Consider the following 22,873-nt stretch of genomic DNA (forward strand, 5'->3'; position numbering starts at 1 on the left):
TACACGACCTATTAGACAACAATAAAGTAAGATTTATAACAACTAGTCAATTGCTGTGTTCTTCCTAGTGACAGGACTGGAACATAGACAGTAATGTGACTGACATATGCTTTTCTTAACACATTTAGGGAGGGGGGGGATGTCTTTTTGAAATGCAGACTTCAATTTTTAACAGTCACTGAGCTGTCAGTTCACATCGGGAGTTGTAGCGAACCTTAAAATAATTTGGTAGGTGTACCACTGTGGAAATACAAGTGTTTTGGTATTTTATGACCTTGCAGGAAACATGAACACAATACAGCTGAATACACCATGGAGAATGTATGGCACGAAAGCATGAAAGTTGAGGGGGGGGGGGGGGGGGGGGCAATTAAATCCGTAACAGCCACAGCAGTGAGCGTAGAAGGGGGCATGAATGGAGAAGTCTGCCCATCTCTGACACACAGATGCCGGTCTGGGAGGAACAGGGCCTGCTTGTTTGCAGACAAACAGCCAGACAAAGAAATGTATTTCAAATAATAGAACCATAGAAAATAAAGAGCATTTAACACCTTGGCTAATTATGAGGCCCTAAAAAGGTTCCGAAGTCAACATAGAGGCAAAATAATGTGTGAACCCCCTCCCAATCGATGTCAACAATGATACAATTGATCAGCTCCCTTTAATTTTTCCGCACAGGACGCGATTATCTCCGAGCCATACTGATCTCGGGGTGAGATAGCCAGGCCCCGTGTCTCTCCCACACCTGCTCCTGTGGTTTCCCTGTCACTTGCGGCCGTGTCTCTCCGAAAACCCTGTGGCCCCCCAGCGCTTCTCGGCCCAGCTGTGGCGTGAGAAGGGGTCGGTGCTGGGGGCAATCTGAGACCGTGAAGAAAGGGTCAGCAGGGAGCGGCAATCATCAGCACTTTCTCTCCCCCGCTCCAGGGGGATGCTTGACAGAATGGGTTTTCTGGAATACAGGGGGCTAGATTTCAAATAATTCAATTTTAGTTTTTCTCATGGGGGCGGTGTGTAAAAAGAAACTCCTATTTCTCTTTTAAAAGACAAAATCTTTTGTATTACTTCTTGCACGTTCAGATAAACACAAATTAATGGCAGGTTTTAATAGTAGCAGTAGTTGTAGTAAGATTATTATCATTGTAAAAATAATTTTTTCATGGCCTTCACTTAGAAAGTAGAAAAAATGCTTGTCCATTGTGGCTCACGTGCCGCTGGGCTCCTAATCCATGTCTCTCTCCCGTCTCTCAACCGTCTTACAAAAGCTGAGACGGCACAGGCACCTAACAAGGGCACTCCTGCCAAACCCTTGGGTTTTTAAATAAACTTCTCTCTCACGTTTAAGCTCTGCACTCTGTCAACCCGATCCGAATGGGGTTGCCTGTTGCACATATGGCTCCCTCCTTGGATTAGGTAAGAAGCTGAGAGACATAATGGCGAAACAGGGACTATTAAAAAACCATTAATTGAGCAGTGAGTCTTTTATGGCAATGACATGCTAATCCTTTAAAGCGTGGAGCAGAGAGAAAGAGAGAGATGGAGGGAGAGATAGAGAGAGGGGGAAAAAAAATAAGAGAAAAACGGATCGAGACAGACGGAGAGGGGGACGAGAGAGGGAGAGTCCGTTTTTTCATGTCCCTGTCCTCTCTCTCGACAGTAGAGAACAGCGTCAGGTCTCTGTGACTCCAGTACGCGCTCACTGACTGATCTCCACTTAGTAAAAGCCCCGGGCAGGAAAAAACAAAAGACACACTGTTCTGTAAGACATCAAGTCTGAAATTATAGTAATGCTTTTCAACTTTTTTTCTCCCTCCTTTATTCATATGCGCAACATTCACAGAAACACAAAGCCAATGTGTGCCAATATCGTCCTATTTTCTCTCCAACTGTAAAGCATTTTATTCCATCCTCAAAATGCCTAAAACTCTTTTCTTATCAGTGGTTTTCTGAATATCAGATAGGTGGTGGGTGTGTGTGTGTGTGTGTGTGTGTGTGTGTGTGTGTGTGTGTGAATAAGGCATTAAGACTCCTAGACACGCAGATAGCACAGACGATGCCAAAATGCAAAACAAAAATCCACACTGCTATTTTGTGAACAAGATTGTCTTCTTTTTTATCATCTGAATTTCAAATAAATACTTTTTCTGATTGTGAGAAATGCCGACTGATTCTTAACTGTATACCGCATGAAAATATTGTTATCATGTAGTAAACGGTTCCTAATGTAGAAACAGTTTAAAGCAGGTAAAGGAAAATGCAGGCTATTCTCACTTCATTTGAATAATTTATTTAAAGATTAAACCAATTTTTACATGAACATTGAATGTATTACACCTCACGGAATGGGCTCATCTGGCTGTAATTTGTGAGGTATAAAATATAGTCAGTGGAGACCTGTATTGTATATGATAATATTTCTATACATACTGATGTGATTTTTTATTGTAAAGTACCTTCGGATGCTAGTCATGAAAGGTGACTATAAATAAAGTGACTGATCTGCACTGCACCCCAGACAGTCACAACACCACGGTGATATCACTGAACTTATTCTCACACGAGATACAGTGGAAAGCACAGTTTAATGTAATAAATGACATAATTACATCCATCAGATTGTCAGCTTGGCTCAAGCCATTCGGCCAAAGGAAGAGCAAGTGGAAAAAAAACCTTGATCGAATTTCATGAAGTGTGCACATGCAGAGTTTTAAGAAGGGCCAAAGCGAATGTAATTTGTCCTGAGCTCTGGGTGAGGGAACGTGTATTCTTGGCTCTCCACTGCAGCTTTCCTTTTTGGTGGCAGCTTTCTTTTTTACAGATATGAAGTGTGACAGGTAAATGGGTTGTTTAAGCCCCACAGGGCTGCTTTTCAAATAAGCAATTTTTTTTTTGGCAACATTCTTCCCAGTCCCTAGGAGGCCGAGCTCGATCCAGGATGGCTCGTCTCTTGAAACAATTAGGGGCTGGATTGGAGAGATTTTTGGAGGCTCTGTGAGCCGGTTCAGGAATGTTCCAATAAGGGAGAGCAGAATTAGAGCCATAATCAGAAGCAGACTTCCAAGGACAACATACTAAACCACACACACACACACACACACGAGAGAAAAAAAACTGACACTTTACATATTTGGTTTAAAAGTTCTTTGCAGACTTCAAACATAATGAAGAACAGCCTGATCCGCAAGGAAAGAGTTTATACAAAATCCAACAGGAATGGATTAAGCAAAGTTAATGGACCCGTTAGAAAAACCTCAGAACTTTCATTTTTTATTTTTATTTTTTAACAACGGAAATGGTCTGGTCTTTTGTTTGTTGTCTGTGGCCAGTTGGTGCTGTCTCAGTGGAGGAGGGAGCATCTACCTAATTGAATCACTCAATTTAAATGCACATCCCAAACAAAGCAGAGAGACCTCGCCACAGTTTTTCTGGCACGGCCGAACCTCTGTGTCTGTGATGCAGACAGCATCCTGTGTTCTCTACATTCATGAAAAATTAAACTAAATTCGGAAACCCCGATATGGATACGTGCGTTTAGATCAGAATCAATTGCCGTAAGATGAGACTGAAGAGGGCCCTGGCAGGAGAACAGTCACCAAGTTGCTCAGCAGAGCACATTCTTTTTGAATATATTGTTTTTTCCTCTCATATATTTTTTTGATGACTCTCATGTTCTGTGAAGAATTAAAGCTACTTTCCGTGATACTCTGAAAACCATTTCCTGTACTTTGCACAATGCACAATGTCCGGCCCAAGTGTACTGCTTGTAAATTAAAGCAAGAGTCGATATTTTCGATTGTATAATTCCGTTTTGCAGCCTTGTTTCGGACAGCTGCACAGACTTGCTTAACCTGTTTAAGTACCTTTAATGTCTTTGATATGACAGAGAATCGTTACAACGGAAACTCAACAACAAGTCTCTCATACATCAAGATAAATACTTGCACTTAACAGTTGAACGTATGGCAACTCCAATGTTGAAGTTTATAGAAAATGAACAATGATGATTGATGATATTTTAAAGATGATGACAAAATACACAGGAAAACAATCGAGATCAAATGGAATATCTTAAGTTCACACACACAAAAAAAAATCACATTTTGCACAGACACTTTAGGAGGCAACTTGTCAGTCTGGAAAAATCTGTGGCTTAGGGGAGATCACTGGAGGTTAGGGACAGCAAGTGAAGAAAGGGTTAAAACCCTGACACTCCAAAGCAATGGCCTGCCCGGGCTTGCATGCGAAATCCTATCCGCTCCCGTCCTGTTCATCTTATCAGCGGCACTTTGTAGCCGTGTATCTGTTTAAATGGGACAGCACTCCAGGACAAGTGCAGTTCAAACACAAGCACTATCTGGTGTCAGGGAGACCCAGAGAGAGGGAGAGAGGGAGGGGGTGGAGGCAGGGATCCCAGGGGTGGCTATCCAATCCTCCCAGGTCTTCTGCCTGGGCTGGGAAACGCGACACGGTGGGAGAGGAATCCTCCGCCTGGATTCATGTTTTTTCTCTGCCTGCACTTTTGTTTTCTGCCTCCTTGCACTTAAGTAACATGTGACCTCAGCTTTAAGTGTTGATACCCCATCCAATTGCCCCTTTTCTAGCCGAGTACCACTCTCATTGTGCAGTCTTGTGTTTCGTGCTGCAGCTGGAGCAGAGATGGTGCACGTGTCCCCTCCGCAGGTGCAACAGGCCCGGGCTGCACGGGGCGCTCAGCCGTGTTCAGTTGCAGGCAGCTGGATAGATTAAATTCAGAGGGGCTGCGACTGCAACGCGTGGCAGTATGTGAGCTGCCAGCACTCCGCTCCAGACTGTGCAGAGCGTGCGGTTTTTTTTTTGGTGCTCAAGGTCGAGCAGTTTGACTCCATCTTGACATTAATCAGAGCTGAGACCAGTGAAATGCAAGGAGGTCACCTGTCCCATGTCCGCAGGGCAGGTGAGCTCAAACATCACCAACAGAGCAGGAGAATGTGGCCCAGAGCACCTCAAGTGCCAGCCTCCCTCTTTCCCTGTGCTCTCCTGTTGAGTTTTATTTATTTTTGTCAAGAAACCCAAAAAAAAAAAAAAAAATACAAGCAAGAGAAACTAATAATCATCATAAAAAATAAAAAAACACAAAGAACTACAGCAGCTCCCTCCAGGCAAACATTCTCCCTGCTGATACAGCAACGGTACATGTTCAACAAACTAGAGGCGCAACTGCATTTTTGTAAGCACAACCTAAATAACTGCTATTAATTAGCCTAAACAATGTAGCATCCATATGATAGTAGAAATAGGGATGGTTTTTAAAGGAGGACAGTATCTTCCATGTCTGGGCAGGATTTCTGGGAGATGTACGGTGTGCCAACGATGGACAGAGAGTGACACAAGGAAACGCTGTTCAATCATCATGGAACAACAATAAATCTGATGCGTGTCTGAAAAAACAGTACTCTACAACCACAAGGGACTTCAGCTACCAGGAGCAAAAAGCTAAATATAAATAAATAAACCCCTACCTGGATTAGTACAGATCACTAGTTTATGCCCTGGTCTAATTTACTCAAGCATTTAATGTAATTAAAGAGGGCCAGGTGATTTCCCGGTGGTTTAGCACTGCATAAGAGGGTCTATGCCGACTTGACAACTAGCATTACAACTCTGGCACCTTACAGTGCGATGGCTCTTCAACAGAGACCTGAATACGAACGCAGGGAGAGGGGGAGGAAGAGAGAGAGACTGAGAGGGAGTAAAAGCTTGAAAACGCTAAACTATTTTAGACCAAAACATTGGGAATAGACCATTATAAATCAAAGAAGATGGAGACATTTATGAATATGGGCCTTGGTTTTGCAAAAAGTATAAATCAGTATCGTAGTCAGCGTACAGACACAGAGAACTGGGGTCCAGCTGTCTTAAAAGAATCAGCCGCATCAATTTCATAAGCAGCTGTTGAAAAATCAAATAGATAGGTATTGCAAGAAGAACAAATACTAACAACTTAGACACGTTTTGACACGTGGAGTTTGAAATGTTGGCACAATACAAAACTCACCAGGATCCAGACAACGGGGGCATTCAGTAATCAGGCCCGCAGTGCTAATCTCTCGGTGTGCCCTCATCAAGGTTGTGGGCTCTCGATGATTTTCACTGGCATGCTCCGTTTAGGAATTCTCTCCCTCTGATTATATAATACTATTACATGGGCCTGACCTTGCTCGTCAATGTTAAAACCCCTAGTGCCCTCTGGAATCTGAGTCACAGACTGCACATAATAAAGCCGCTGGGAGCGAGGGGCCAGAGGAACACAATGTATATTAAAGGGCTCTTGGTATGTGCTTCTGCCACTATTGCTTTTCCTACCTTCTGTGTTCCCTCCTGGGACAAGGTCTAAATGGTTTTTTTTTTGTTCTTCCTGCAAGCAATAAAAGGTTCAGGAGAGTAGAAAGGAGCTCTGGCTATTTCAGTAGTTGATTTTTGGGAATGCATAAAAACAATGACAGGCAAATGAGATTGCTGTCCGGTGGCTTGATGGACCATGGGATGGAAACCTCGCATGTGGATGCAGTTCATGGTTGGCTGTCTTTAACTTATTTTCTATGGCTCTGTTAAAGTAAACTTCTCCTCACAGCCTGTCCTGGTTTATCAAGTCATTCACTCCCCGCAGACAGCACAAAAAAACTGGTCCGAGTGCTGTAATGTGTCTATCAAACGCACTACTCTGTATCCATTTGGTTTGATTATGCTTTCCTAAAAATAGTGGTTACCCATGCTGACTAGGGGACCACTTAGCTGAATCATTGGGGAGGCAACGGCAATAAAAGCATATGGAGTACCTGCATGAAATATTATTATACCAGCAGCAATATAAACTCCCATCACAAGCCTATTAAAACTAAAGAGAGACAGCTTTATTTAGCCACGAGACGGCAGGGTCGGAGTTAGAGGAGTCACTTCTCTCCCGTTCTCCCTCTCGCTGAAAAGGTCAGCCCAGGAAGCCAAGCTTAGAGAAGGTGGAGAAAGCAGGAAAAAAAAAAGGAAAAACAAAGAAAAAATTGAAAGTGAAAAGTGAGTAATGACTTTCCAAGGGAGCTGTTATTACCAGGTGTTTGAAATATTATCATAAACTATTAGAAAGCATCAGCATTCATTACAGTGATGTCTTGGGGGATGCTGTCTTTTTTTTTTTCTTCCTTTCAGCTCATTGCAGCCTTCAATGACTGGTGCCCCCCCCCCACTCCTTTTTTCTCTCTAGCCTCTACCTTCCAACCCTCCCCTCCACACTAATTGTGCTCGAACACACACATCTGTGCATTGAACACCAGTCTATCCAAGGCTACGCCGAAGCCACAGGCAGGGTAGCTCAGGAATCCTGTTGCACAAAGCCTTCGAAACTTGCCAGGACAGAAAGAGGGTTCTCTCACACTGAGCTATAACACTGACTATCAAAACAGAGATCTCTCACTTTATCATTTTAGGTAAATGATCGGCATTGGCAGTTTTAGCACATCGAATTTGTATATATTTTATTATTATTAACAGTATCTTTCCACCTGTAAAACCCATTTGCAGAGCCCATTTGCATGTGCAGTCCTGCCAGAGATCAATGTAAATGATAAGGATCAACAGCACCTGTGTACTATTATTACAGCAGCGCAAAGCCACATCAAAAACACACACGTTTTGACTTAGACATTTCCATATTTTAAATAATTTTATTCACGAGTTACTAGTGAGGAATATAGATTCTTGACAAATTACATATTAAGGAAAAATACAAAAAAGTTCAAATGTGTATTTCTAGAGAGCTAGTTGATTGACACTCTCAAACAACAGAGGAGGGAAATATGATAACATTAAGTGATAGACTATTATCATCTAAATAATGCCACAAAATATCTCTGTTATTTATATGACATTCGTGAAAAGAAAGGAATAACGATCAAAGAAAATGTGTTTGATTTGGCACCATCAAATTTCAACCCACAGGTCAGTCACCCCTGGAATCACCACAAACCGCTCTCATTAGTAACCGTGTGATTAAAGCACGTCCGCATCCGAACTGAAGACCTCCTACTAATTGCCACACCGAGATCTTTGATCCAGCTTTTACTGCCAGTGGAGTCTCCTTTTGGCTCGTATTTTTTTTATTTACAGAAATGGGAGAGCGGTCCCCGAGTGAGCGCGAGAGCGGAGAGATGTGTGATCCGTGCCAAATCACTGAAGCCGTGTAAAAGCAACCGTGACCAAACACACAGAGTTGAGGCACGACATTGCTAATCGAAGAGTTCAGCTACAACAGACCTCCTTGACTTTTCAATTTTTACGTTTAATATGGATTTGGAAGGGAAGCTTGGACTGATTCTTTTGACACTGGGAAGAAAACAAACGTGCCAGAAATCCTAATTTCTGCAAATTAGCTTGACAGAACATCTAATGGATGCCCGTCTAAAAATACACCAGGGTCCTTCAAATTGCTTCGGCACTGAAGTGGCTCACAAATCAAGTGTCCTGCACACAAAATCATTGGATGTTTAGAATAATGTATGCACTTTAGTCTGATTTCTGTCTGTGTATTTTCCATCTTTACAGTTAAGATGATAGAAAAGAAAGATCCGTTTAAGTGTCAGCTGTCAGAGATAAAACTTCTCCCTTTTATATTGCTTTTTTCTTCCGTTGGCAAAAGAAAGCCTTGAATGTTACGCTGATTTGTTCCAGAAACTACTGTTTAAGCAGAGAAGGGAAAAAAAAAATACAGCAACAGAAAAATAATAATAGACAAAGCTTTGCATTCAGCCAGAGAGTCAGTGTCTGATCTTGAAGCTGTCTCTCTCTAACACCTGGTCTCAAGGTGAGTAGTTTAAACAGAGGGGCCTACAGAAAAGGAGGAATAGAAACTTCCCATACTCTTCCTTCCCCACCACGATCCACTGCTCTATTCACAGACACCGCGACATCCTGCCAGTTTTCCCTTTTCGTGTCAGTACAAGGGACTTGGAAGATCAGTAGGGCTCTGGCATGTATACATGAATAGGGATTTATGTATCCATCTGTCTGTCGACATATATCTTTCTATTTTTCTATTCACTCTCTTTTACAACCTGTTTGTGGGGAAAGTGAAGTAAAGAGAAATGTGGGTTACTGCCAAGGTGCAGAGACTTGAAACACAATAAAGACCAAAGTGTTCTCCCAAATCCGTCCTAACTGGGACACACGCTGCTATCCTGTAACTCACTCACCTCCTAGCATAGCCACTAAATTCATCCAGATGGGGCAAACACAGGGAATGCTCTGAAGTACCTAACTAGGAAAACCACAGATAAACTATATTAATCTACAAGGAAATCCCAACACAATAACATTAAATAAACAGACAACCCCCCACCCACCCCACTAGGTGACGAAGGGATTGATTTTGCCTTCTTGCTGACCAAAAAAAAAAAAAAAAAAACTTTCAAGACTTTCCCCGGCATATTCATTTCAAATCCATCCCAACTCTACAGTCATGGTTTCATTTTTTCTCTAGAAATGATTGTAACATTAAGATAAACAATTCTTATCTATAACCTCTGGACTGCTCGTTAATCCCTAGGACTAACATTACAGAAATACACCAATACTGAAATATTGTCATGGAAACTATTTCTTTCCCCAAAACCCAGCAGAAATAATCTGAATAATTACAGCTATCAAGGCAGTTTGAGTGCTTGCTCAGTAAATCAATCAAACTTGGCTTTCGTCCAGTGGATCGCTTAAAAGGCCAGATAACATTTTTAAAAATAATTTTAAAGATATTTAAATTGAAAGATACAAAACCTGTTCAGGAAATTAAGGCTGCTGTTTCAGAATAATATATCTTTGCATAAAAGAGAGTGCAGTTTACAAGTTAAATAAATGTTTGTAAAGATTGGTCTTTTGCGTCAATTCAAAATTATGTAAACTGAAATATGCTTCAGACAAATATCATACAAACATCATGGGATTAACGTGCATATATAAAACTTTGGACATTTCTGCATAGTGAATATATAGAATTTATACAGAGATCCTTTGTCCCTGTGCAAGGAGTTTTGTTGGTCTTCTCTGATGTGCTTTTGCATTTCCGTGACAAGTGTAGATTCAAAGGGTTATAGGAAAATTGTGTGTCTTGTATTTAATAAGAAAGATGCATGCTTTTGTGCTCTGTCGAGAACTGTAACCGGAGAAACAAATCAATAAAGGCAACGTGCAAACTGATAAGAATTCCTATGAATTTCCAATCCTTCCTCTGCGCAGTGTCTGCCTGTCGCGAGAAGGACTTGTGGAAGAGTGGGCTGAATATTGATAACTGAAACGGCATTGGGCTCCGCTCATTTATCTTAAATGGGCTGAAGGAGCCGAACACAGCATGGGGAGAACAAAACAAAGCACGGAAAAAGTTGAAAAATCACCCTTGTATAGTACCCAAACCCCAACCCACCTCGTTTGTTTTTCCTGGAATCGGCGACTTACACGGCAGGAGGAAAACAGACGTTAAAAAGCGGAAAAGAACTGGGTAGTGTTCTGTTTATTTACACGGGTGTTAAAGTAATATATCAGGAAGAAACCAATCAGGATTGTTTCAAATGGTTGCCTGCACCCAAAACCAATACAGTACATTCAACAGCATTTAAAAAAAGAAAGATCATTATCACTACAGATAATTGCTCCCAGATCATGCTCCGACTCCTAGCTGCAGATTCGAAGTATATATAGCATAATAATCGGCAGCACAAACGCAACAGGAGAACAAAAATAAGCCAAACTAACAAAATACTGGACAGGGCCTTTTCCATTTCCAAGATAAACCCACCACGCTCCACTGAAAGGCAATCGAAATATCGCAACAATTATTATAAATCAGCCTCCTCAACATAATGAGCAGCAATAACCAATATCGCAATGTCTGTGTAAGGATTACACTGCAAATGCCGGCTTCACATTAACACCCATTTCTTACAAGCTGAGCACAAAGACCAGGCTGAATGAGCAATCCCCAGGCTCAGTGCGCCCAAAGCCCTCTGAAGGAGAGCTAAAGCACTCTCTGTAATTCTCGTCTCTCCATGAAAGGTGAACCCCAAAGGCAGGCTTATGAGATTAGGCCACCACATACAATATTTTAGCAGCTTTACTACAATATAAAAAAACTTTTAGACATCTAAAACTTCTGCCGTTACCCAGGATATCCTGCTTTGACTTAGTGACTCACGCTTGCCAAGAGAGGAAGATTACAGCTGCAATTGCTGACATTTTATTTCCCAGACTAGGGCCAGCCTGAGGGTACGGGCACCTGACCTGTCTGACACATACACATGAGCGCCAGTGGCACAGAGACGGTCATTTTGCAGCGTCTCAGATTCCCTAGGCATGTGATTGTTTTTTATGAAGAACCTAGAGAACGTGGTTTTCTGCCTGTGATGGTGATGATGTCACTCTGCATCTGTCATAAAGGGCGGGGCTTGTTAACAGAAAACAGTATGTCACCCTGTAAAGAACACACTGCTTCACCCCTCATTATTATACAGTGCAAAACAAACAGTTATTTGTCTTTATTCCCTTCTTTATAACTGCACAAAGCACACCTACATCAAATAAAGCCATATTATAATGGTGTGAGCGACTAGAATGTGCCATCCTCTGAATACACAAAACAAAGACACACATAAACATGATGCAACCCAACAAGATATCTAGGCAATAATAATAAAGGTGCATGGGAGAGTTATCATGTATGTGATAAACTTCTAGATAATCTTCTAGTTCTCATTACAGGAGGGTCCTGAGAGCGGTGCGGTCCACGACTCCTTACAGTTTTGCCTCTTTTTCAAACCAGCCAAAGCCAAATGATTAGTGCAGCAACCTGCCAAAGCTGGGGCTGCCAGTAATCAATTTAAAGTGATGGTCTGATTTCCTCACATTATAAAGTTAGGACAATTACCCTATTTACCCAACAATGTAATGAGATCTTTGATCATTGACATTAGACAGAGAAGCGCAGTCTACTTTCAGCCAAGGCCTCGATGGAGACTAAGAGGCTAATAAATGGAGGACAGCAAACAGGACAGGGCCAACTCAACAGCTACTTGAATAAAAGTACAAATACCTCCAAAGCAATTCTCAAACTAGTGCGAAAAACAAAACAAAAACCACAAGCAGACAGAAGAGGATGGAGATCAAGAAGAAAGAACAGCCTGAGTAATATCCATGGTGCTGAATTTCAAAGCAGGCAGCACTTAAATAGCCAAGACATACATTACTGTGTGTAGGTAGGTGTTATTTATACGTTTGTAGGTGTAAGCGGGTTGGAGAGAGTATTTGTGCTTTGGCATGTGTGTAGATGCATACATACATATATGCTGTGTAAATAGAGGGATATAAATATAGAGATTGAGAGAAAGTGAGGGAGGCAATTATTTAAATTTCCCTAATCAGATCTGTGCGGGGTAGTCAACGTAATGTCAATCCACTGTGCTGTTTAGAGAGAAGTGAGTGAGGGGACAGCTGGCTCTGACCATCTCCGATCTCACACGCACTGCCGGGAACAGGGACACACAACTCCAGGGGAACAGGGAGAGGCGGGGGTGGGGGTTAGTCCATTGTGGGGGAGGGGGGGTGGCTCTGAATAGAACAGCAGGGGTTTCTGTCGCCTGCTCAGCCAGACCCCGAAAAAGCAATTGCGGACGGCGCTGTGTGCAGTGCACAAGCCAGGCTGTTGCCATAGGCATTAACCGACTCGAGCCTTCCCTACCCTCCCCCCTTCATCCAATTCTGCCCGCCCACAAAGGAAACAACTAACTTTAAAGTCTGTGGTTACTTTGTCAATTAGGAGAGGTTAAATGGGAAGCAAGGCAGGTCAGGAAAAGGTCGCTGTCGAAAAGGTCACAGCAGCCTCCTGCCGAGCCAGTGAAAGCTGACGACGTCCCGCCCGCTGTTCTGTACAGGAAGAGTTTCATATCACCCACACTGTCGACTCCGCGAGTCGCGCAGACATCAGAGTCATCCCTGACACTGCGCTCAGGCAATAATTATTTAAGGTAATCATTTCCAAACAGTGGATTTTCCTCCATTAAATACTTTTGATTTCATTTCAAGGTGTGTAGTTGTCAAAGCTGGAAGTGAAGTGGGGAGAGTGTGTGTTGTGCTGATAGGGTAGAGCTGATGCTAGTGGGGATATTAATTTACGATAAAAATATGGATTTGAATTCAACGTGTACTGAACTGCTAAAATAAAGGAACGGGGGGAGGAAACCTACCCTAGACATATATACAATATATGAAAGTGTATACAAATGCCACCATAATAGGATTTGAGCAATATACACTGCTTGAATTGTCCAGGTCTATATACAGTTACCAATTCTTTATAGGTTTTTCCATTAGGTTGCTGTTCTTGTAGTCAAGGGGCACAATAAGCAGACTCTGTTACAGTGTTCAGTCTGGAAAGCTTTACACAAAAGTATCACAGACCAGGGCAGACATAAATCCCCCCTCTCTATCTTTCTTTCACACTCGCTCTCTTTTTGTCTCTTGCAAGCACTAGCTACACTTTCAATTGATGGCGGACTCCAGCTAGTCCAGGGTTGTGAGCTGGCACCGTTCCCTGACTCTCAGCTGAACTGCATACCAGGGGCTTTCATTCTTTCTCATTTGTTTACGACCATTTAAAACACAATTCCACCAGTTTATAAAATCTTTATTACAAAGCAATCAGCAGTTGTGTCCAGGGCCCTGCAATGCCAGCGAATGGAAGAGCCAGGTCTGTACAGCTCTCTATACACCTGTATTTGACAGCATTTTTCCACAATGGAAGGAAACAAGCTTAGCAACAAACATTTGGAGACGTGATCTTGATTAGATTTGGTTTCCGATTGATGGGGCACACTGTTATTTCACAATTGTGTGGTAAGGGGTGTTTGTGCAGGACTGTTGCTGGTACACGATATTGTATGGTAAAGTATGCAATGGAATGATATTGTGTAATAAGGTATTTGAAATGCCATCCAGCAGATTCCCTGATTGACTAGAATGGTAGTAGAATGCCGGTGCTTGAAAAAATTATTTAATCATCAGATATCTGTAGGTGAATACACCATCACCAAGTATCGGAGCTGGGTGTTTAGCTACAGTGGTTTAACTCCCAGTGGAAGTCAGTAAGTCCTCAGGATAATGCTTTAATCAGCTCAGAAAGAAGATTGGGAATAAAGCTTTTGTTTAGATGGCACCTGATTGAATATCTGCGTGCGTGAGCTGTGATCTCGCAAGAGCCGGAGTTTTCCTAGTGGCGGGCGAATGGGAATGTCGGCTGTTTGTGGGGTAATCAGTAGGGACAGGAGGTTGAAGGGACAGAACTGGCAATCCCCGCAGTGAACTCCCAAAAGAACTGTACTCTAACCTCTCATAACAGTGCGATTCAATTATTAAAAGAAAGAATTTAAATGAAGGAGAAGAAAAAAAAAAAAACACTAGCTGTTACCAAACCTAGTGGCTGATTTTCAGACAGTGAAAAGATTTGATCAAGACACTAGACACTATAGCTCCATCCTTGAGAATAATGAGACTGTAAAAATAGTTCATAATCCTGCCTTTTTCCCCCTGTCAAAGACGTTTTTCATTTATTTTCTCAGGGCGTCTATGCAGTGGAAGGACAGCAATAGCTAGATAAATAGTATAGTACAGCTGTATGTGTGAGCAATGACTGCAGGACAATGTTGTTGAAGATTAACACTGGCCAGCACGGCCTGACAATATGAATCCAAGAAGTCCTCTCTCCGTAATGGCTGGAACGCTGCCTACAGCCATGATTGAACAGCCTTTTCAAACCGCTCCGCAACACACAGAGGGTGCAACGGGAACGCAGTGCACATGCGGTCAGTCAAAGTCTTTGGTTAGAAAGGGTCACACAGTGTCCTGCCACTGAAAATATATCATTGCTAAAATATTCTGATCCAAAGCTACAAATTCACCCATTGTAAATGTTCTGTACTTCGATACAAACTGTGTATGGTGACTGCACTGAAAGAACAGGACAGAAGGAAAAAATAGTAGATTTTTTTTTTTTTACCATGTATAAAATGTGTGACAATTTGTAATTTTTTTCTCAACAAATCTGTATAAAAGTGTGTGTCCCAGAAAAGAAGACAATGTCATTTCCAATCTCTCGTTGCTGTTCATTCTGCTATTCCTCTGACAATTCTTAATGAATCGTTAGCGCTCGCCAGGAACATGAGGTTTTTTGATTTCGTGAAAAAGGAAAAGCAATTGTAAACATTTTTCGCCAACTGTTCATCCCATCCATGCTCTACCACCCACACCCCCCCCCCCCCGCTATGTGCTGTACAGGTTGTCGGACAGATCTGGCGGGGCTGTGTGGGGTGTCCCGGGGGACAGGCTACAGTCTTTTCAAACACTGCCATGAGGCTCAGCTGTTGCTAAGGACACCAGCCTCCAAGCTGGTTAGACTGCAGCTCCTGGCACGCCTGAGAGGGAATAACAATCAGACATTCTGCCTTTCTTCTCCTTTATTATAAATAAATGTTGCTCTCTGTTTTGATGCTTATTAAGGTGAGAGGCGGGCAGCGCTGGGGACCCCACAGTGAAAGCCGTTCAAGGTCAGAGATGGACCGAGACTGACATCCCTCTGCCTGCCCCAGCACAACAGCTGATCCCCGCCGAGAGCCCCGGCAGACCTCCTCACTTTATACTTATAAAAGACACACAGGTTAGGCCGGGGTTCATGCCCTCTGTTTTCGAACTAAGGCCCTGCAATCATATCGCCGTGCCGGAGCGCTTCAGCCGCAGCTGGGGAGCCACTTGGAGAATAAAAGCGCGTTCCCAGAGAGGCTGAGATTGGAAACTGAAGTTGCTAGGGAAAGTGAAACATGTGGCAAATTAGCAACAGGAGCAGCTGTCTGCAATATCCTTTCAACTAGCCTGCACTTGTGTGTCAAAATCAGCTGTGCTGTGTAGCTGAGATGCCCCGTCTGAGTCAGACCCTGGATTAGGGAGATTATGGTAGGGGCCAGGTGAGAGGGATTTGAGTTACTCAACCTATGATAAACCCACAGTTTTTGCAACAAATTAAAAAAAAAAATATCAGCTTTGGCCCTTACACGTGTTATTGATTGTAAGTAATGTATGCACCCCAATAATAATCACAAAAACACAGGTCTCTGCAGTTATTATTTGCTGCCTACATGCAAAGCAAACTCTATTACAATGACCATGATGCACCAGCATACAATGAAAAGAAAATAATTTAGCAATTCTGTATTTTTCAGTCCCTCGATTCCGTCACATCTTTGCAGAACACACAGCATCCGAACAGGATGTCTGTTAAACAGGTGCAAATGAGTGAAAGTTGTCACACATACACTTGCTCTTGTAACCTTTGACTTTTGTGATCTTGTGTTGCACAAATTGTGTGCCTGCTCTCCCACCGAGAGAAGCCACCTTTCTCACTTTTCTCTCCCTTCTCACAGCTACCAAAGAGAAGCCTCCTAAAGTCCATGTCATCTAGGTCCTCTGACCAACCAAATTCCATTACTTGAACCACTTTCCAAAGATGAGATCAGCCGAGAGCCCTGGATTCACTCCACTTGCTACCTGAGCTCCAAGGTAAACCAGTCCAAATATGAATATTCAACCCACTGCACCACTCAGCCACCTAGATGTAACGTTTTCTGCTGAGGCATACATGTGTTCACTCAAGCAATCAATCACCACACTGTGCTCTACCTCACAGGTACCCCCAGTGCTTTTACTCGACAGAAAAAAACCTGTGAACTTTGACTGATGCGGGCCAAGGCGGCTCTTTGACAGCAGGTCCCACAAACCGTATAGTCCTGTCACCCTAAAGGTTAAGCACTGTAGTAAATGACACTCACGGACAGAGAAAGCAATTACTGCCTCCCAGTGCGGTACACAGTCTGCTAGAAAATAGCATTAGAGCATTCCATCTCTTTGTGTGCGTTTTCTTTCTCTTTTCAAATCAATTAATTAGATTTTATTCCCCTCATTTTTTTCTCTCTCCTGTATTCCTCTCTTGCCTATCGCTTCATGTTCCCCTCAGTCCCTTCTGTTCCTTACAAGCCCCCCTTACCCCCCAACCCCTCGGCGCAAATCTCCCTCTCCACCCTCTACCAGAGCCCATAAAATAACAACAGAAACAGCAGGAGCGGCTCTGTTGGGAAGAGAGAAGTGGGGGGGGGGGGGGGCGAGCATTGGAAGCGGGTGGGGGCTTTCTTTGGGAATCGAGCCAATCCAATTACAGGCAGCACAGCCCAGGGTTCTCGCACTGCACTAAATTCACATTTCAACAGTCGCTCTGTCTTCCCGTTCGTTTCGCAGGGTGGGGGAAGGGCGGCGAGCGACGGCAGCCCTGCTCAGGAGGATGATGCCCTGCACAGCGCTCTGCCCCCGTGCATCTGAGGCGCATCAGACCTCGCAAAGTAGCCCCCTCACACATGTCCCCATCCCCTCCAAAACAGGCTTTTCTCCTCTGATGCTCTGGCAGCGGCTTATCAATGCGCTGCAGTCGGGAGAGGATGACACAGATGCTCCTAAGCTCTTCGGCTAGCCGCTGTCCGCACGAACACCCTGTGAAATGGAGTCTCTTGACCACTGATATTCTCGAGCGGTATTACAAAATACTGTTGTTTCTATGTACGAAATATGCGATTTCTATTTGTATCCCGTTTATTTTTAACACTATTACGTAATTACATGATTTTCGGCATACAGCACAGGTTGACACCCTGGTAAAAATTAGGATTCAATTAAAAAAGAAAGCAAAACCAAACAAATGTGTATTGTAGGGACGGTTTGCGATGGAAACCAGGAGTATAATAAACCTCTATGAAACATGTAACACTACCAGTACCAGGATTATTATTTTTTATCTGTTCTTTAGCAGGATTCAATTTAACCGTGTTGCATAGCAAAAAAGAAAAAAAAGGAAAAAAAAAACTATAAATAATTAAAGTAATCCTGATTCAAATAAGAGGATTACATAGTCCGGATCATTTTTTTTCCCCCCTCTTTCTGATTACTGTACTTACTCAGAGAGAGAGAGAGAGAGAAAGAGAGAACTTAGCCCCAGGTCTGTGTGTGTGTGTGTGAGGGTGCATATATCTTTATGCTGAAGAGGACTGCGAATGCAAAGTTTGGTTGGAAAATGTCTAACCCAATACAGGTCAGTAAAACAAGAATGGTTTACTTCCTCCTCCGAATCTGACAGCGTGCTCCCTCTCTCTCTCTTTGTCGTTTATATGTCCATCTTAAACAGCCCCCTCTGGAGACGCCCATTGCTTCTCCTTCGTATTCAGGCACTGCAGCTGTCGTTTCCAGGTTCATTAAATACTTTTTACACCTCAGGACTATCAGATAGGCTCTCCCTTCCCTGAAGTAAGCCGGGGTGTCACACAAATAAGTGCAGAGGATTGCAATCCCAGGGGGAAGAGAGAGAGGCAGGGAGAATGTGACAAATTCCTCAATCCCCCATCATGTGCACAGTGCAGCCGCTGCCTGGGGCTCCTCTGACAATAGCCGGAGCAGTTTTTGAAAGAAAATGCGACTGATGTTTCGTATTCCTCAACAAACCGCTTTTGTACCGGATATTAGGTAACCACCTCCTGTTCTACACTGTGCAGCTGCGACAGTCATGCTTGTGCCTCCATCTTTGTTGCCTGGGCACAGATTAACAGATTATGCCCTAAAACAAAAAAGATTACGTCAAAACCATCACACATTTCGTAAAATAATTGCTTCTTGAATTTCAGAATGGACGTGTTGCCTATTTCTGGTCCTGATTCGCTGAGATTATAGAAATTAATGCTTTCTTAACTATCAGGTTCAAAACTGTTCAAAAGCAAGCTCTGTGCTGGTTACAGTTTTTTAAAAATCTCTCTCCGTCTGTAATTGAGAAGGTGCGATAATAAAATGGCAAAGCCCATTCAATCACAAAGGCCCCTGATTTTTAATGCTCTAATTTAAGTATTCCAGTTCAAGCTGGATCGCTTTATACTGGGTCTTTTTCAAAATGTTAAAGTTAATGGGCAGTTCAAGGTTATACGAGGCTACAGTCAAACCCTGCTAAAAAAAAAAAAAACAGACTACTAGAGTGAATGAATCTCACGCACTAGGATGGAATACATTAAAAATGCAGTAATGTATCTTTTATTTTTGCCTCATAACATATATTTGACATCATTACTAACCCAAAGCTCTACAGTGCCAGCCATTATATTAATATCCCCTTTGACAGTCCTTCACAAATGTGTGGTTTTCTGTAAAGCACTAACTCTTCAATCTTTGTTCGCCAAACTCGACAGCAAGCAGGAGAGCGATCCTTCCAGAGCACAAAGCAAACAGCGGAGAGGAGTGAGAGCACATGGCAGTGAGATGAAGTTTTGTTCCTTTGTCAAAATCTTTGCTTCTAATATAGCTTGTCCTTTGATTATGGCTTTTCTGGTTCAAACAGCAGGGAGAGAGGGAAGCCTACTCTCCATGTATTAAATTTTGAAGACAGTAATCCCTGAGTAAACCCAGACTGTAAACCACACGCTGGTAGGAACACTAGTGTTAAACCTATTCTGCCGACTGAAAAGATCCAGTGGCTCAGCTTTCTAATACAGCCACTACATCGGTCCCACACGGGCTTTAAAGGGCCAGCATTCCCCTCTCTCCCACAGAAACCACAATCGCATCAGCAGTCCTGCTCCCACTGCCTGCCAACAAACATGATCATCTCTCAGGTTTCACTGCACACTGTAATACAACCCCCGTAGCTTTGTACCTATTTCTTATGGGAACTTTCTATATATCATGGTTTATTTATTTATTTTGTATTTTTTTGTGCCAATGCCAAAGAACACACTAAAAGAAAAGTATCATATAAATCTCCAATGGACTGGTTTTGTATTTCTTGTCTTGTTTTTGCCTAGCTGTGTATTGCCTTTAGAATTCCCTATAACTAGTTTACCACTGTACTAAACTTTAAAGCAAATTTGTTTTTTTTTGTCCTTCTTTTGTTTGTTTAATACTCTGTCCAGTACTTACACACTGTGCACATCTTAAAATATACCTCATGCCGAATAATCTGAGGCCATTTCATGTCAACACAAACAAAAAAATGAATCGGGGCCTGGGTCAGCCTTGGCCAACCACAATGAGATGTCGTTCCCAGGCTGAAATGATTCGACTGGTGAACATGTCATTCCAGACCTACCTTCTTTAGCCGGCCACTCTTGGTTCCCACGAAGGCCACGCAGTAGCCGTTGTAGATGTAGGAGGCCACTGAGGTCATGCGGTCCCGGATCTCGGTGAAGAGAGTCAGGCCGGCCACCAGCTGAGAGCCTCCCAGGGGCTGATTGATATCAAGGCCACAGAAAGTGTCGTCGATGGGCACAGGCTGGAGGGAAGAGGACATGGAGAAGGAATAGTCAATCACTGCTACAATGCATACCCTGATATATTTATACTGTGGTTGTACCATCGTTTTTCCAATGGGTTCACATGCAAGTGCTGGAACAGACAGATTCAGAAATGTATCGTAGCCAAATAGATATTTGAATCTCAATATTGTTGCTCAGCAGAGAAGTGCATCTTAAATTGAGGTTATTATCTCATCTGTCAACATTTTTAAGACCAGAGGAAGCAGCATCATAAAACAACACAAGCAAGTTCCTATTTATAAAGAGGTAGATGTTATGAAAATACATTATAAAACTCAACTGAAGCAGAAATATCAACATGAAAATGACAGTTATGCTGATGAGTCTGGGTTCAATCTGTACTTGCCCATTTCTGTGGTGGAAATTAATAATAAGTGCCATATTTTGTAGTGCAAATGAAACTTACTGTTGAGTTAAATAAGAAAACATTGGCTCAGGAAAGAAGAAAAACACACACACCAATTTCCACAATTTGCATGCAAACCAGATTTCATCTCCAGCAACTTTATTCCCTTTTTTAATAAGCCAGCTTTCAGATAAAGGACAGCGGCTCAGTGTTTTAATGAGCTACGGGATGTCGGTCTTGTTTTCAAAACACTAACTCTGGGGTGAAGCTAGTTAAGATTAAGGCTGTATCCCCCCCAACTGGGATTTGCCTAATATGTATATTAACAAGCAGGATTCAGAAATTGATACAAGATGATGGATCATATACAAGTTGTCCAAGAAGTATTGGAAAGATGCCGGGAATGTGAGCTACTACTGTGCCTGGAGTTTGTTGACTACAAGAAAGCATTTGATTCAATATATATAAAGTCATAAGGGCTCTAAGAAATCAAAACATTGATGAAACCTACTCTTATTTAACTCTTATTAAATGCATCTACAATAATGCTACATCAACAATCCGACTCCACCGAGACACTGACAAGATCAAGAAGTATAGTACTGTGCAAAAGTTTTAGGCAGGTGTGGAAAAAATGTGAGTGAACAGAAGCAACATTTACAACAAATCAATATTTGGTGTGACCACCCTTTGCCTTCAAAACAGCATCAATTCCTCTAGGTTCACTTGCACACGGTTTTTGAAGGAACTCGGCAGGTAGGTTGGCCCAAACATCTTGGAGAACTAACCACAGTTCTTCTGTGGATTTAGGCAGCCTCAGTTGCTTCTCTCTCTTCATGTAATCCCAGACAGACTCGATGATGTTGAGATCAGGGCTCTGTGGGGGCCATACCATCACTTCCAGGACTCCTTGTTCTTCTTTACGCTGAAGATAGTTCTTAATGACTGTCGCTGTATGTTTGGGGTCGTTGTCATGCTGCAGAATACATTTGGGGCCAAATCAGATGCCTCCCTGATGGTATTGCATGATGGATAAGTATCTGCCTGTACTTCTCAGCATTGAGGAGACCATTCATTCTCACCAAATCCCCAACTCCATTTGCAGAAATGCAGCCCTGAACTTGCAAGAAACCTTCACCATGCTTCACTGTTGCCTGCAGACACTCATTCATGTACCGCTCTCCAGCCCTTCAACGAACAAACTGAAATATTTGACTGCCTTCTGCTGCAGTCAAATATTTCAAATTTTGACTCATTAGTCCAGAGCACCTGCTGCCATTTTTCTGCACCCCAGTTCCTGTGTTTTCATGCATAGTCAAGTCGCTGGGCCTTCTTACCACGTCGGAGGTATGGCTTTTTGACTGCAAGTCTTCCATGAAGGCCACTTCTGACCAGACTTCTTAAGACAGTAGATGGTGTACCAGGGTCCCACTGTTTTCTGCCAATTCTGAGCTGTCCTGGACATCTTCTGATTGAGAAGGGAAGTAAGCATATGTCTTTCATCTGCTGCAGTAAGTTTCCTTGGCCAACCACTGCGTCTGCGGTCCTCAGCGTTGCCTGTTTGTTTGTGATTCTTCAAAAGAGCTTGGACAGCACATCTGGAAACCTGGAAATCTGCCTTGAAATGTATGCCTGGGAGAGACCTTGCTGATGCAGTATAACTACCTTGTGTCTTGTTGCTGTCCTCAGTCTTGCCATGGTGTATGACTTTTGACAGTGAACTGTCTTCAGCAACCTCAACTTGTTAGCTGAGTTTGGCTGTTCCTCATCCTCCTACACAGCTCTTTCTGTTTCAGTTAATGATTGTGTTTCAACCCACATATTGAATTGATGATCATTAGCACCTGTTTGGTATAATTGTTTAATCATACACCTGACTATATGCCTACAAAATCCCTGACTGTGTGCAAGTGTACCTAGAAGAATGAATGCTGTTTTGAAAAGGGTGGTCACAACAAATATGGATATGATTTAGATTTTTCTTCTATAAGTATTCTTACCTTTACAGTATTTTTTCACACCTGCCTAAAACTTACATCAAGGAGATATAATCTCTCCAAAACTCTTGTCACTTAATGCACAA

General features: G+C 42.7%; 1 protein-coding gene across 3 annotated transcripts in view; it reads right to left on the reverse strand.

Annotated features, from left to right (window-relative positions):
- The window catches only part of plxna2 (plexin A2), a 190,834-nt gene that overhangs the window by 135,006 nt on the left and 32,955 nt on the right, over positions 1–22,873 (reverse strand). For all 3 annotated transcript variants that reach the window (XM_066703643.1, XM_066703642.1, XM_066703641.1), the window contains one exon: positions 20,219–20,401. In XM_066703643.1, the coding sequence (XP_066559740.1) occupies positions 20,219–20,401 (183 nt within the window). The remainder of the gene's footprint in view (positions 1–20,218; positions 20,402–22,873) is intronic.

This window comes from Amia ocellicauda, chromosome 5, assembly GCF_036373705.1.
Source record: "Amia ocellicauda isolate fAmiCal2 chromosome 5, fAmiCal2.hap1, whole genome shotgun sequence".
NCBI lineage: Eukaryota > Metazoa > Chordata > Actinopteri > Amiiformes > Amiidae > Amia > Amia ocellicauda.